At 32.0% G+C, this 17,520-nt stretch overlaps 5 protein-coding genes across 5 annotated transcripts in view; all 5 read left to right on the top strand.

The window, feature by feature from the left end:
- Positions 1 to 410, top strand: part of APD1 (Apd1p) — a gene marked incomplete at both ends in the record, with an annotated part of 894 nt that extends 484 nt beyond the window's left edge. The window contains one exon of the mRNA XM_003683546.1: positions 1 to 410. This exon is cut by the window's left edge and continues 484 nt beyond it. Coding sequence (XP_003683594.1) covers positions 1 to 410 — 410 coding nt within the window.
- Positions 411 to 774: 364 nt separating this feature from the next.
- Positions 775 to 1,524, top strand: RIB7 (2,5-diamino-6-(ribosylamino)-4(3H)-pyrimidinone 5'-phosphate reductase; the record flags this gene model as incomplete). The annotated part of the gene is made up of 1 exon (XM_003683547.1): positions 775 to 1,524. The coding sequence occupies one exon, from the start codon at positions 775 to 777 to the stop codon at positions 1,522 to 1,524; it is 750 nt and encodes a 249-aa protein (XP_003683595.1).
- A 633-nt stretch (positions 1,525 to 2,157) lies between these two features.
- PHM7 (Phm7p) lies at positions 2,158 to 5,208 on the top strand (the record flags this gene model as incomplete). Its single annotated transcript, XM_003683548.1, has 1 exon — positions 2,158 to 5,208. The coding sequence occupies one exon, from the start codon at positions 2,158 to 2,160 to the stop codon at positions 5,206 to 5,208; it is 3,051 nt and encodes a 1,016-aa protein (XP_003683596.1).
- A 465-nt stretch (positions 5,209 to 5,673) lies between these two features.
- Positions 5,674 to 6,903, top strand: TPHA0A00780 (uncharacterized protein; the record flags this gene model as incomplete). The annotated part of the gene is made up of 1 exon (XM_003683549.1): positions 5,674 to 6,903. One exon carries the CDS (start codon positions 5,674 to 5,676, stop codon positions 6,901 to 6,903), a length of 1,230 nt encoding a protein of 409 aa, XP_003683597.1.
- Positions 6,904 to 7,885: 982 nt separating this feature from the next.
- On the top strand, positions 7,886 to 17,488 carry IRA2 (Ras GTPase activating protein IRA2; the record flags this gene model as incomplete). Its single annotated transcript, XM_003683550.1, has 1 exon — positions 7,886 to 17,488. The coding sequence occupies one exon, from the start codon at positions 7,886 to 7,888 to the stop codon at positions 17,486 to 17,488; it is 9,603 nt and encodes a 3,200-aa protein (XP_003683598.1).
- Positions 17,489 to 17,520: the final 32 nt, after the last annotated feature.

Here is a 17,520-nt window from a genome sequence, read left to right on the forward strand (position 1 = left end):
AGAAACTCGATAAAGTTGCATTATTAGCAGAAGGAAGTTACTTGTCTCCAGCCAAGGAATCTGCATTTGTATTTATATGTTCACATAGAACAAGAGATAAGAGATGTGGTGTGACAGCACCATATTTAAAGAAAACATTAGAGAAAGAATTGCAACATCATGGATTATTCAGAGACAATTCTGATCTCAGAGGTGATGGTGTAAATGTGCAGTACATAAATCATGTCGGTGGCCACAAATTTGCTGCAAATATTCAGATATATCTAAAACATACAAATACTTTGATTTGGTTGGGAAGAGTCACTCCAAGAATGATGCCATTGGTTGCCAAGACATTATTAGTCCCTGGAGAACTTGAATTAGCATGGCCAGAAAAAGTTAGATGTATAAAGAAATATGACGCATGGTAGTTTAAATAATCAAATTTATAACATGTAACTAAAAGAGATGATAGTTATGACGTACAAATGTAGAGTTTAGAAGTGCTTAATATGTGAACATGCCATTATATTGCAGTACTAGAGTTAAGAGCTCAGTTGCACTTTAATTACCCGGTGTGAAATATATTATAGTTCCAAGTTTTGAGATATAGATCATCTCATCACTAAATAGATAATGAGATATATATATGCATATATAATTAACTTAACAATTATGAACAGTAAATGTACTTTTACATGATTTTATCCACGCTATTATCTTAATGGTTCAATACCAAGTAAAAGATTTGAGACTTTGTCCAAAACTATTAGTAATTTCTAAAATTTACGATCAATGAAATTATCTCCTCTGGATGAAAAACTACCAAACTTCTTACATGATTATTTACCAATTGAACCAAAAGATGACAAAGTTTTCGTTACGTTAACTTATGCTCAGTCATTAGATTCTAAAATTTCGAGTGGACCAGGTATTAGAACAGTTATATCTCATCCAGAGACTAAAACCATGACCCATTATTTACGTTATCATCATCAAGGTATATTAATAGGAACTAGTACTTTATTAGTAGATGATCCAGGTTTGAATTGTAAATGGAATCCATTTAATGAAACTACGAACCTTGACAAATATTCTCCTAGACCTATCGTCATTGATATGAAAAGGCAATGGAACTTTAAAGGATCCAAAATGGAGCAATTATATTTACAAAAGAAAGGTAAATCTCCGATAATTGTTGTCAATAAACTTCCAACACATGCTGACCAAGAAGAAAATGTTGATTATTTTGTTTATGATAATTCAGATGTAATCGATTGGGAGCTTTTATTCCTGAATTTGAAAAACAAATATAATATTAAATCTATTATGGTAGAGGGTGGTGGAAATGTAATTAACCAACTGTTACTCAGACATGATTTAGTAAATAGTCTAATAATAACAATCGGTTCAGTTTATTTAGGTGAGAATGGCGTTTCTGTTAGTCCCTCTTCAAATGTTCAACTATCTGATGTTAAGTGGTGGGTAGGTACAACTGATTCTGTTTTATCATGTAGATTAAAAAATAACAAGGATTCTTCCTAACAAGAATGGTATCTTTCATTACGATACCCCCACCCCTGTCCCACACTTCCTTTAAAATGGAACAAACTCATTATGGTCCTTCCCTAAACCTCAAAAAACCTTAAACTGATATCAAATGTTTATTTGAAAAATAAAAAATTTACTGCAGACATGAAATTTTACGTACTTAATGAAAATAAAAGGGGAATTCAAAGTATAATCAACTGTTAGTAAATTATAGATACTTACACAAATGACATATTACATATTTATTTTGATGATCATGATGACAATCGAGGGATAATATATTGCCAAATGTTATAATGTTCATCACAACTTTGGTAATTAAGGAAGGGAGTCAGAGAAATTAGTGAAATGCCGTGACATGCATAGGTAATGAATGTATAATATGATTTGCAATGACATAATCTAACCGTCATTAATTAGAACATCTGTGTATTTGTTTAAATATGATAACATCATATTGAGATTATCAGCAACCCTTTTGAATGGTTTATAACAAGTTCATTTTTTACTGGAATATTTAATCACTGACATTTTAATTCCAAATAAAAATTTCAATTTATCTACTGCCATCAAGTTGACTCGATAATAAATTGAGAAAAGAGTCACTCTAAAAAGTTATATTTTACTATGCCAGCATCCTCTAGTTCGACCAGTGCTTTTGTTACAAGTTTGATATTCAATGGTATTATAGCCTTGATATTCATTATATTGTTTATTAATTTAAGACCAAAATTTACAAGAGTATATGAACCGCGATCGTTAAAAGATATTTATACTATTAAGGAAGAAGAGCGAACGGAACCAGCGCCTTATGGTTATTTTAAATGGGTTCCTTTCTTACTTACAAAAAGACATTCTTATTTAATTCAAAATGCGAGTGTTGATGGCTATTTTTTCTTAAGATACTTGGCAATCATACTGTTAATATCCTTTCTGTCATTTTTTGTTCTATTTCCAATTCTGTTACCTGTGAATGCGACAAATGGCAGGGACTATAAAGGTTTTGAATTACTTTCGATGTCAAACGTTACTAATAAGAATAGGTTTTATGCTCATGTGTTTCTATCCTGGATTTGGTTTTCAATTATTATATATATAATTTACAGAGAATTGTATTACTATGTGGTTTTTAGACATGCCCTCCAGACATCTCCATTGTATGATGGTTTACTATCCTCGAGAACAATAATCTTGACAGATCTAAACCCAAGCAAAAATTCTGAACTTGAAAGGATCTTCACTAAAGCCAACAAAATATCTGTTGCTAAAAATGTTAAAGAATTGGAAAAATTGTGCAAGGAGCGTAAATCTGACACTCAAAGGTATGAATCAGCTTTGAATAAAATGATCAAACAATCGATGAAGAAGAAGTTAAAGGCAGATAAAAACAAAAAATATCATGATAAACTATACGAAAATGACAGAAGACTTGTCAATGACTTGGAGACATATGTTCCATACGAAAAAAGACCCAAACATTATATAGGTTCTAAATTACCGTCATTTTTAAAGATGATTAATGGTAAGAAAGTCAATACCGTCAGCTACTTGAATGAGCATATCCCCGAAGAAAATGAACAGATATTTACGAAACAGCAGGAGTATGAACACTCTCGCGAGTATCTAAGAACTGTATTTATACAATTTGATACTCAATTAGAGGCGCAGAAAGTATACCAGACTTTAGACTACTTATTAGGTAGAGAAAATTATGCGAAAAAGTATATTGGTTATTCACCGGAGCAAATTGTGTGGTCAAATTTAAATATGACTACAAGGGAAAGATCATGGAAAAGATGTTTGGCTACCACATTCTTAGTTCTCATGATAATCTTTTGGGCAATTCCAGTTGCTGTGGTTGGTATGATAAGTAATATTAGTTTTCTTACAACTAAAATATTCTTTTTGGAATTTATCAACAATTTACCAAACTTCCTCTTAGGTCTAATTACTGGTATTTTACCCTCGGTGGCACTGTCCATCTTAATGTCCTTAGTGCCACCTGTAATAATGTATGTCGGAAAACTTAGAGGTTTGACAACGTTAAAACATATTGATTTATACTGTCATAGTTGGTACTTTGCTTTTCAAGTAATCGAGACGTTCATTGTTACAACAGGAACATCATCTGCATCGTCTACAGTAACAGCAATTATTGATGATCCATCCCAAGCAATGACTTTATTGTCAAATAACCTGCCAAAAGCATCTAATTTTTATATCAGTTATTTCCTATTACTTGGTCTAACAGTACCAACAGGTATGCTACTTCAAATAATTACACTAGTTATGTCAAAAATTAAAGGAATGTTATTCACATCAACACCGAGGCAAAAATGGACTTCTTATAATACTTTAGCCACGCCATCAATGGGTATCTTATACCCAACAATCGAAATTATCATGGTTATATTAATTTCATATTCAATTATTGCACCACTAGTATTAGTATTCAGTACATTAGCTTTATTTTTGTTATACCTCGCATATGTTTACAATTTGAATTTTGTAATGGGTTTCTCATTAGATTCCAAAGGTAGGAATTATCCAAAAGGGTTATTTCATATTTTTGTTGGAATTTATATGAGTGAGGTCTGTCTAATTGGTTTATTTGTTATGTTAAAAAGTTGGGGATGCGTTGTATTAGAGGCTTTTTACCTTGGTATAACTGCACTTCTACATATTTGGTTTAAGAGAAAGTTTATCCCATTATTTGATATCGTTCCTCTAAGTGCCATTTATCTTTCAAGAGGACTTCCAAATTATCAATATCCAAATGAGGACTTGGGAACTAAAGAAGTTCATGATCTAAGGGAAAGGGTAAAACAGGCATTGGAATCCGATGAAACGGGTGGTGTTCTACGTCTTGCAACAGACCATGAATTGAAAGTAGCTAATATTTTAAAAACTGAAGAGAGAAATCCGGATGAATCAAGCCCATCAAGTGGAGAAAACACATTATCAGAATCAAATCCATCATCTATTCTAAATGGTGGCGAGAAGAAAATTATTGAGACTGAACATCTTGAAAATGCCAATGGAAGCAGTGATATTGATGTTGATAACAGAAGAAATAATAACACTGATTTACCTGCTCATGATGGCTCAGAAGTTGAAGATAAAGACGCTTCATCAAAAACAGGGACAACGTTTGTAAAAGGAGATGAAACATTCAGAAAATTACACTATGAAGATCTTGAAGGCTTAGAAAGACCAGTGCTTGGAAACCAGGGAGGAGAGAAACATAAAAGTACCGTAATGCATAATACTGATGTTGGGATTGTTTACACAGATAAGACAGCTATGACACGCGAATTAGAAGCTTTGCCAGAAAATATTAACAGATCATTCACGTGGAAGCAACGCTTAAAGAATTTTTTCCATCCATCTCAGGCATATAAATTTGAAACTATGAGAAAAAGATTACCACATGTTTTTAACACTACAATTGCATACTCTAATAAATTTATCAGTCAAGCTTACATAAATCCGTGCGTGTCAGATGAGAATCCAAAAATATGGATATGTAAAGACACTATGGGCGTATCTCAACAACAAATCGAGGAAGCAAATAATTATAATTTGTATGTCACTGACGCTTTTACATCATTCGATAAAAAAGGTAGAGCTCAATTTACTTTCAACCCACCTGATTTCCTTTTCGAGGGAAAGAAGTGAATTTTATACGTTCTATCATGATCGAAGAATAATAGACTTACTATTGTTACCACTAATATTAATATCTTATATAATAAATTAATCAATACTTTAATCTTAATAATTAATCTTTCTGTTGCATACATACATTTTGTAGACATAGGAATTATAGATCACGTGATATATAATTCCTATTTTTTTAAATAAATAATTTCAATCACGTGTTAAGATTGATATGATATAGCAAGTACTTATCTGAAAAAAGGGTTAATGGTAAACTTTTAAGTCAAGATGTTTTTAATTTCACACTTATAATTCCGATAAGATTATAAATTAAGCACATCATTAGTAAGACTAAGACTATCAATTTGACATTATTAAGTCCATCTGTTGATATAAAACCATATTACCTATTATGAATTCCCTATGCCGCTTCTACATATCATATAATGATAATGCTTTATTTTTGAACATGATATTAAATTTATGTCAAAATACTTTCTCAGTCACTTGATTGAAGAATACTTTGGTATTAAATACGCTTTTTCAACGTGTACCATTGCTATAAAGACTGTTTTTAGTGAAGATTTGAGTATTTTACAAAATACAAACACGGATACAATCTTAGACTCAGATAAAAGCATTAAGGAATTTTCATTTAAATGTTCTAATGGAAATCCAGGTTTGATTACTGTGGTTAAGAATCGTGGACATAACGATCATAACTTTGCAAACAGCAATGATTGTGTCATGATTCCGAGATCTAGATGGGAAACAATGGTTAGCTGCATAAAACAATTGGAGGAATTTTCGTTATCTAGCAATGGAATGGAACGAGAGCATATCAACAACAACAACAACAATAATAATAAGATAGGACAACAGAAAGTGAAATATCATGATACAATTATTGATATACCTGAATCTAATTCGAAAGTTTATGATTTTTTTTCTAAAATTGAAACAGTTTCAGAATTAGAAGAAGTTATGAATGGATATTTGAAGTGGAAAGAAGTTGAACAAAGAGACAATGTTTGTGATCAAGAAATTAACAACAAGAATGAAGTTGTAGGACATCCATCTGTTAGATCGGACATATCAAGTAAACCTGGCACTGATGATCTGGTGAACGAAAATCAAGTTGTATTAGCAGTTGAAATAACTAAATCAGACTATCTTATTGAATTCAATGTTATCCATGAAGGAGAAAAAGATCTACCTAGTGATTTAAGACTAGCATATCATGATGAGAGCATAAAAATCAATGATCTACCATTAGGTAAACATCCTTTGAAAGCTGGTCGGAATAAAACAATCAAATGCAATACATTCAATCTTTTAAATACCACAACAGGAGGGGTTACCAGTTCCAATAACCATACCACAAGACAGAACTACATATATATATATGACCCATCGGATGACAGCGTACAATACATTGCAAATATTGCAACTCCACAGACCAAAGTATATTTAGAGAAAGCACCAATGTTGTCAGCTCACAATTTACAAAAATACGAAATGCTATCATCGCCATCATTATTAAAAGAACAGAACAATAATACTCAATCAAAAAGCGAAGATGATAATGATATTATCAGTACCACCGTCACCAACACAACGTTATCGCATAATCCTCGCAATACTAAAAGCACTAATTCACGTAGAATATCAGATTGGGAAGACTATGAATTATTAAGTGACAGTGATATTTAGCACTGTGTTCGTGTGCATATATGTAAAAGTATAAATACCTATATATTTAGAATATGTACTTGTTACCCTACACTCACATTCTTTTGAAATCTCGATATGTAATAGCACGTGATTGACCCCCATCATACAAGTGCCTTTTTAGCTTTCCTGCCGCATTGTTGCCGTCGAACACCAACATCCCTTATTGAACCATCACTCCAGCCGTTTTGTGTTTTTACCTTTTTTTATATATTTTTGTGTCCTTGCGTTCTTGCGTTTTTCTGTTTTTTGTGCAATCTCCGTAGTTCAGAAACTAATCGACTAGAGACCGCGGACAGCTGCAGTGTTGCCCTGCCATACCCATCGCTTCAGATAATATCGTTGTTTGGCGACGTTTTTCTTATTTCTTCTCACTACGTACGCCACACGTATCGGAAGTACACCCTCTATTTGGATAATTGTTACACAAAAACAAACGAATACTAGATATTATGTATGTATGGGTTAACAGCGGTGGTAATAGCTATATATATGTATATAGCTATTGTATGTTCTTCGTTTTTCGGGTCTGTCTCTGCGGTTTGTCTCTGAAGGCATACTTTTACTATGTTGTTTTTTTCTCTTCACACAGCTTTTATTATACTAGAAGCTTATGATAGCCATTATATTATTAACCGCTAATAGAATATTTAATATATAACTTATATAATACACTTATCTCACACTAATATTTACAAACATGTTACTCATATATATATAGAGAGAGAGAAAGAGAAAGAGTAAGAGTAAGAACTGATAAAGAAGACAGTCATCCCAATCTACTGCACTTGTATATATTTCACAACATATATATACATGTCAGGCTAATCCGGCGGGTTTCTTTTTTTAATTGGTTATAATACAGAATAAACGACTACTGGGACTCAAACCGGTTCGTGCATTTGAAGAAGTATACATACATATACGAACAAGGAGAACAAAGATATAGATAATACAACACGCGATGCCATATGAAAACGGTAGTCCTTACGATAAAGAAGGAACTTTAAATAGAAATGTTGCAATGACAACAACTTTGGTCAGACATTTGCTGAAAGAAAGGATATATCAGCTCTTACCTATAAATTCCTCATATTCTACATATATAGATGTCGAGGCTGATGTATATTTTTTATCATCAAGATCGGTTCTATTGAACGTTGCAATCTCGCAAGATATCGAACCAATAGTTACTAATGTATTGGATTTGATTGACTTAGTGTTGCAGTTTGGTTTGCCAGATGACGCTGACGATGATGATGCCACAACGGGAGATAAGCTGGAGACTATTACCGATTCTCATGTTGGCGATCAAGCAGTGCAGTCGATTTGTTTGTTATTAAGATTATTAACAGATATATTAGAGTATAATTGGGATTTCGTTGAAAAATCAATGGCAGATAACAAGGTTGCTTCGCTACCATCCCCAACAGAAGATATTATTAAAATATTTGAAAAGCAACATAACTCATTTTCAGGTATAATAGCAGGTTTTTCCGTTCATAGAACGAATTTTCATGAACACAAACCCAAAGAATTGAACCAAGAAGTAGCAACTAGATTAATGACAACATTGACAAGATTGAAATTTCAACACGTTTCTTTTAACTTATTAACTATAATCTCAAAAAATTCTCCTTATTTTAAGAGTTCATTGTCATTTAATGATTTAATACCAAATTATGAGTATTTTAAAACAAAGATAAATGCATACAATGTATCAAACGACCTCGACAGCAATAATAACAATATAAATCCAGACACATATTCGCATATATTTGAATTGGGTAATAAAATTGATTCAACCATTACATACATTCAGAGATTTGTAGCAGCTTCAAATTCAAAAGAGTACAAAAAACATCTCACCGAAATTATTTTAAATCCAATTACAAACGATTACATTTATAAACATAGAGGTTCAACAACATCAGCATTGCCATCAGCGTCATCATATTCAAACGATAATAAGAAAAGTTCACCATCAACTGGAACCAGTGCAATGCCAGGACCTTCACATGCTTCCAAATCATCAAGAAGTAATAGCACACATTCAGCAAGCAGTTTTCAATCGATGGGAATTAGTTTAACCCCAAGGATTGAATCAGATGCGAATAAATCATTACAATGGAACGAAGTTTTAAAGAATTTCGATTTATTTGGTTGTTTCTTTCTGTCAAATACTTCTCTACTCGGATTCTTGGAAATGTTAAAAAAGCTTTGCAAAACCTTAAATCGGTCAATTTTTACCTGTGTTCTATTATTTTATGCAACAAAGACATTAATGTATTGGATTATGGCAAGATCAAGAAGTTTCATAGAGGTATCAAATTCATTAATTGATATTAACAATATAAAGAAATCACCTAAGTTTTCTGCATCCACAGATGTAACAACTTTAACTACAGAGCAACAAACTGCCATGAAATTATTAAACACATTTAACGAGCTTTTTTACGATTTGTATACAACATTTAAAATTTCGAGTGTTTTAACAAATCCACAATATTTACCAAATATGCACACGGAATATACAACATCGCCACAACCTAAATCTTCAAATACTGTACATATGAAATCCCACGTTCCACCAAGTAATAAAGCATCGCCTATCAATACTGATTTGAGATTCTCATATAATTCGGAATCTGATCCCAAACTGGATTACCATATGAGTTCTCCGCCTCCAACACCACTTAGAGAGAAAAATATGTCACCAGTATATGGTAACATAAGTTATACTAATAGCATTGAGCAAAGTTTCAATGGAGATGCATTAAATTCGGACGATATTCTAATGCCAAATCCAGTTTCACTTGCTTATCCGCATAATAAATACGTACTCTCCGCGATGAAGTCGTTTGAATTGTCTCAGCAAATTTCTAATTCAGAGGATTCTTCAGACAACAACATTGATAACATGGAAAACTCAGAAAATATAACCAAAGATTCATTTTTGTTACCGCCTACTTCAATTTCCAATCGTGTAACACCAATAGGCCGTGAACTGAACAAATCTACAACTAGTTCTAGCAGTTCCAATAATACTATAGAATATAATGAAAAAGATGTTTCTCATTTAAAGAATGTTTTGGATCTATATTCAGCTTTTGATGAATCTGAATCACTAGTCCATACATCGATATTAAAATTTTTAGCTACCATTTCAATGTTAGATCCCGAATTATTTCAGAAGATTAATGAATCATCATTTAACGGTATCCCAGATATCGATGAAAACAACAAAATTGTGAAGAATAATCAAAAGGCATATTCCAGTGAGAATGCAATAACCATCAAAAACTTATCTCATGGTTTGAAGAAGCTGACGAATTTGAAGGTCCATAAAACAACTAAAACCTCTAAAGCATTAGAGTTACTTGAAATTTCTTTAAATATTTACAACGGTACACAGACTACTTCAGATAATGCTATGATCATATCATTAAGAATTTTATTAACAATTTATACATTGTCAGCATCGGTTTCTTTATCAAACAAAAAATTAGCCTGTGTAAATTTTTCTAGAAGACTGATGCCAACCTTTTACTCAAGTTTGAAAGTGGATTCAAAAGCAAAGTTACTTGAAAATGAAAATAAACAAATTTCAAAGATCTTAAAGATGAGACATAAGTTAAATAGTCAATTCCAGTTAGAATTTATTGCTGCATCTCTGCAATTAAGCACGGATGATTTCTTGGATTATTTAGGTCTAGATGAATTATGTGAGAAATTAGATACAAGAAAGTTGGTATTATACACAGAAGGTTTAAGAGTTTTTTTCCATTTACCATGTTGTGAAAACTTAAGGAAAAGAGCAGCAATCAAATTAGCAAAAGTGTTTAAGAAGATATTTTACAACATATCAGAAATTCTTCTGAAAGAGTTACCGATTATAAATGACGATAATGTATCAAAGAGTATCGAATCAATCATTGATGGCACCATTGTAAATGAATTTGGACCCAAATCATTATTTAAACCAGTTTCTCCGAGTACTGGTGTGGTTACAAATCAATCAGATACGGGATCAACTCCAATCTCTCTTAATAATCATTTAGAACAGAATCAAGGTAATTGGGTTACACACCCAATCATAGCATCGCTTGCTTCACCATCTTTCTTTTCACCTTCCGGCAGTGCTGAAATTATTTCGAGAGATATACCGAGCGTGAATAATGAATTATCTTTAATTTCTCCTACTGCACAAAGGGCTCCTCATAATTTTCTAATCAATAAGAAACATCCATTAATATCTAACTCGGCAAGAACTAATGGATCACCTATAAGCACCCCAGGAACCTCAAAATCATCTGCCAATCCATTACTGTGTGATAATTCACGTCAAACTCCTGGATCTAAATTGACAGATGATGATTTATCGAGTTTATTAAAAAAAAAGATTACCTCTAATCTTGAATCAAGTAATGACATACTTCTAATAGGGCATAGCACAGAAATCAACAATGCCAGAAGAATCATTATTAATATTTTTAGTATCTTTAGAAAGACGGCTAATTTCATAATTTTACCACAGAATGAAGATATAGAGCGTGGCAATGTTGAAACCGACTTTAAACAGATTGTAAAACCTATTTTCGTGTCAATTATAGATATTGATCCAGTTTTAGAGACAACGGCTTGTTCATTTATGAATATGTTGATTACTTATATGTCTCATTTACCCAATAACATTTCATCGAATGCGCTCGTTGACTACAATTTATTTTGTAGTTACTCAATAACTTTATTTTCAACAGCACTATTTGATTTAAATTTGCCAAACAGAAAGAGGGAAGTATTCTTGGATATTGTCAACAAATTAATGGAGTTAAAGAATTCGGTGTTGAAATTAGCTGGAAAAGCTGGTCGCTTAGAAAGGATCATACCGGTGGAAAAAAATACTTTTGTGTCATTGACCAGTACATTAAACAGAGGTTTGTTTGTATCTCTTCATACAAATAAATCGAATATTCAGTCACTGCTAACAAAAACATTTTCACATTTCACAGACAGTATAAACTTTTATAAAAGCTCAATCGGAGAGATAACTGAAAATGAATTTGGAAATATAGATTTCATTCGAGCAATGTCAAAGGGTACTTATGTTTTATCCGGGTCTGTTGCATTTCAACGTAAATGTAGAACCAATATTTTGAAATATATTACTAAGCCTGATATGGTTTTGTACGATTGTTTCCACACCATTTTCAACAGATGGTTGCATATTTCAAAAGCTGTCACACTGTCTAGATCGGACATTGCCGACTTCAGAAGTTGTGCTGGTTTATTAGCAACAGCTTCTGGTACTCTTCTGACTATGGTCGAAGACGATCAGTATAATTCTTCTATATCAGTCGAGATCAAAACAGATATATCTAGAAAAGTCAACTATTTTATAGGAAAACAATGTCAATGGTTAAATAATGAGCATTTGTTGACAAGAGAAAATTCAAGAGACATTTTATCATCGGAATTACATCCATTGTCATTCAAACTTTTATTTCATAATCTGAAGAAAAAAATGGTTGAAATAAAGGATGTAGATTTATCTAATGATAAAGCAGATTATTATTTCATAATTTTGGAACAAATTAGTATTATCATCAGAACAATTTTACACCAACCATATAGCAAAGATCTACTATTCTTGTTTTCTATGGAAATCATAAACTTTATTGATGATTTAGTTATTCTGGTCGAAAAAATTTCACACAAATCTTTAAGATATAGGAAGGGAATCATTTACTTGTCAAAAATGTTTAAAGCCATTGAAGATGCGGAGGAATGTTTGGCAATAAAGGGGCATTATGCTTTAAAAAATAGGTGGTTAAAGGTTCTAATTTTTTGGTTTCAATATTCAATCTCGAAAGAGCTGGATTTTGATAATTTGTCAAAACCTCATCGTGATATGAACTTACCTAAACGTGATGAAGATATGTTATATTTAGATACATCTATTGAGTCTTCAAAGGCAATTGCATATTTAACAAATGGTATTCTTCTAGAAGCTGCATATTCTGCTTCGAAGGAAGAGTATAGACGTTCAATTGGTTTCGAGTTTAGAAATTATTTTGGTATTTTGTTAAAAGGTATTGAAAAAACAATTGATATTAAAAATTGTCCAATTTCCCTGAAACATAAAATCAACACTTTAAATGAAAATTTAAGTATATCCTTGCAAAACTTATCAAAGGCAAATATTGAACCAGCTCTACAATATACCTTGCATATGGGTTATTCTGAAAATATAGATATTAGGAAATCGTTCTTAAATGTATTCATTAATGTTGTAAAGAATTATCCTTCGCACGTTTCATCCCAACAAAAAGAAAAAAATGAGGCTACTGAAAGTATATTAACATTTTTAATTGAAAATGTTCAAATTGTGTCTTATTCTATCGATTTATGTGAGCCTTCTGAGATGGACGGATTTGCCGTGAGTATGTTAACTACTTTTGAATCTAGAAACGCAGGACACATAATAGTATCTCAACTTATTAAGGAAGAAATTCAAAAAGCACCAAGATCAATGGATATACTGAGAAGAAATAGTATAGCAACAAGGTCTTTATCCATATTTTCAAAAGCAAAAGGACGCGAATTTCTAATTGCACTAATTTCTCCTATACTTGATGAATTGATTGAAAGTAAGGATTGTTTTGAAATAGAGAAATTATCAATAGATGACAAAAATACTAAAACACAAATATTGATATTCAAAAAGTACTTGGTGAAATTTTTAAACTCAATGAAGTCTTCGATGAATATCTTTCCACCCGAGTTATTGTATATTTGCCAAATGATATATGAAGAGGTTTCTAAAAGGTTCCCTGAATCTGCTTTAGTTGCGGTGGGTTCCTTTGTCTTTTTGAGATTTATTTGTCCTGCATTAGTGAGTCCAGAAACAGAGGACATATCAAGTCATATGGATGCTCCGGTTAAACGTTCTCTAGTTCAATTAGCAAAAATTATTCAAAATCTGGCGAACAGCTTAGATTCAACATCTAAATTCACAATTTTACAATCTGAACAAGACTTTTTGATCAAATGCAACAAAGAAATATTCAGTAACCTAAAAGAATTATCTAATTTAGACAGAAACATTGATATTAAATGGTATAGGGAATCACAGAATAACGATGTGAAACTAAATTTTGATTTTTTCCATAGATTTTACTATGATCATTGTTTACAACTACGAGGACTTCTCCTTTCAAATTTACACTCACTTGACGATATAAAACTCTTAAAGCATAGCCTTTTCCTAAGTGACAGAGTATTAGGAGTACTTGGACAACCAAATTGGCAGGCTACTATAGAAATTCCTAAATTTATTAAAGATAACATGGAAAAATATAGCCAGTTGTATGAATTTGTCAGTAGAACCGCCATAAAAGCGTCTACGGATAACACTAATTTAAACAGTAAATACGTTTATGAACTCATGTCAACAGATGGCAATCCTGTTTTAGCATTAGATTTTAAAAAATATAAGCAGGAAGGTGCTTCTGCTGATTTATTAGCCTATCGGACTATCCAAGTATACTCAAGATTCTGGACAAGTAAACATTATATTTTATTAAATCTTTCTGAGTATGATCACACTGATGAAATTACCTATAGTGTTATATTTTTGTTGTTAAAACTAATTCCAGAAGAAGCATATCAAACTTGTTTTGGTGTTTATAATCTAAATGCGACAAAATCATTTATACAATTTTGGAATAATAATGAAATAATAGAGAATAGGTACGTGACATTCAAGTGTCCTTATCATTTTGTAAATACTATCAATGATGAACAATTGATTAGTGATTTGGGTTTTAGACAACAGATCCTCTATTTAATTGATGATATGCGTGTTTTACTCAATGATATCGAATTATATGATGTTGATAGTAAATCTATGATACCTGTGACCATGAGTTTGGGTAATAGGTATTTCCAAATATTAAGGGAAGAAGAAATGGACTTCAAGCCAAGTGGGGATGCTACAATTATGAGAGTAAAGACAAATCAAGTTTTTGAAATATCAGATGTACGGAACGTATCAGTTTCTTACTCTCAGGCTAGTTTAAATGAATTTACTATCAATCTTATCAATGAAGAAATTCTAACACTAACTAGTCCGAAATACTTGGAAATTATTAAAATGTTTTCATTTTCAATTGCAAAAAGTGAAGATGATGTAGTTATTGAAAATTTATCGACATCTTCAAGAAAGGAGAATGGTCTCACTTCGTTTGAATTTAATTTAGAAACTATATCTCATATTTTTGTGGTTGCCATTGTCGGTCTATTTAGCGAAGACAATGAGGTTAAAAATAATGCATATAACTTATTAGCTGAAACACAAATTGCATTTAAATTAGATTTTGGTGTCAACTTAAGATTTTCAAGGGAGCTTTACGTTCCAGATGATTGTAGTATGTTTGTTAAACAAATAACACAAGCTTTGTCTGTTTCTTCTCCCGAATTGACAGGTTACACTGTCAAGATGGTGGTGGATGCGTTGGAAAATGAAGTTTTTAAACCGGATAGAGTTCCTCAACTTTTAAGTTGTTTAAACTATTGGATACCTAATCTCTACGAATATGTTTATTTAGCGGACGAGGAAAATGGACCAGAAGCATTTTCTTATTTAATTAAAGTTTTAATAAGGCTAACATTGGCTGATTCAGGTTTTACGTCAATTTACTTACAACAAATCTGGAATGTTTTGTCTTTGGAAAATCCCTTGACAAGCATTATAGTTGAGGAAGTCATAAATTATGCTTTAGATCGTGATTCTGAAAATGGAGATTGGGCATGTGCACTTCCATTGATAGCGAGCATGTCAACGGTTGATATTACAGCATATATAGTGAGAAAGCTGATGGATTTATTAGAGTCATTTTTGCCTTCATTTCATTTGGATGTGTCTACTCACAGTTGGAGTGAACTTACTATCCTGGTACGAATTGCGATACCGTTATTTTTTGAATCTCCTTTACTGGCTCAGATGTTCCTCCCCGATATATTATTCATTATATCACTATTAATTGATCAAGGTCCAAAATCAATAAGAGGTTACTTCCATGAACTATTGATGAATGTTTGCCATTCTTTAGCAATAAATGAATCCTTATCGGAGTCAAACAGAAGAGCCCTAGATAATATATGTTCTGTTTTTTCACAACAGAAAGGCAAATTTACTCTTGGATTCCGTCACGAGATTAGTATTTTACCTCAAAATCTAAGCAATTTGTCATTTGCCAATAAATTTAATATTCTAGAGCATTTCATAACGAATATTCTTCTGACCATGGAAAATGCGGATGAAGCGGAAGCTGCATATTGGAAAACCAAATATAAGAAATATTTGATGGATTCTATTTTCAATAACAGATCATATCTATCAGCACGTTCGATGATGATTTTAGGTATTATAGGGAAATACGATACTTCTGAAATGTTATGTAAAAATATGTTAACAGAAACACTAGAAGCTATTTCTTCAACTGATTTCAACGAGGAGAATATGTTTTTAGTTACAGCACATATTTTTACGTATACGAAAGTTGTTCAAGGTTTAGATCCATCACTGGATATAATGAACAGAATATTTTGGTATGGTACCACTTTGGTTGAATCCCAATATCCAATACTGTTTGAGGGAGGGTTATTTTTGATTGGGAATTGTTTGAAAAGATTATACATGTATATTTTTGAATCTGGAAACAGTTCAGTGCCATTGAAAAGAATTTTACTTGAAAGTAGGAATTTTGCAGTTGATCTATTTTCAGAATTTGACAGGGCATGTGATATTACTTGGACTGAAGATAGTTTCCCACTGGTGCTAATATCTATTTTACTGAGAGGTCTTTCGGTGCCTTTTATGAAGCCTAAAGTTATTGAGAGTTTAGAACAGTTCTTGAGGAATGCGTATTTTGAGAGCAGAACTAAACCTGAAGTAACTGATTATTTGCCGTATATGTTTTTGATGTATCTTTTATCTCCAGGTGAACAATTTGCTACTATTTTAGACACCATTGAATTTGAAGATGAAATAATTTGTATTGACGAGAACTTAAAAATCCCAAAAAAACTACTTGATTGGTTAGCTTCGGATAGCATATATTCTAATATTTCTTTATATCAAGCTGCTGCATTGTTTAATAGTAATGTGTCAGATGAATCGACAAAATACAGGTTTACCATTATCACTAAACATTTATTAAATATTAATCCCTATTGTGTTTTTAAGTATTATACACTAACTCGTTCTGAACTAAGAAAGGTCTCTATATGGGAAAATGATGTTAATGTGGTGAAGGTTTCTTTTGAAATTATTACAGAATTGGTTCAATTTGATGAATTTGATGACTTGAACAAGTATTTTTTGAATTCCCAAGAAAGTATCAAAAGGCACGGACTTTCAGCTGTAGCAGATGTTCGTCCTTTGACCGTTAATAACACTGGCGGTAATCCAACGGCAGCTGAACAAGAAGGATATCATTATACATTCATGCGAAGACGTAAATTCATGGCTAGGTTGCTGACTCGTCTAATTTATGCAAACTAAATCTAGAGATTGATATATATTATCTAGTTTTA

The sequence above is a fragment of the Tetrapisispora phaffii genome, chromosome 1 (assembly GCF_000236905.1).
Source record: "Tetrapisispora phaffii CBS 4417 chromosome 1, complete genome".
Classification (NCBI taxonomy): domain Eukaryota; kingdom Fungi; phylum Ascomycota; class Saccharomycetes; order Saccharomycetales; family Saccharomycetaceae; genus Tetrapisispora; species Tetrapisispora phaffii.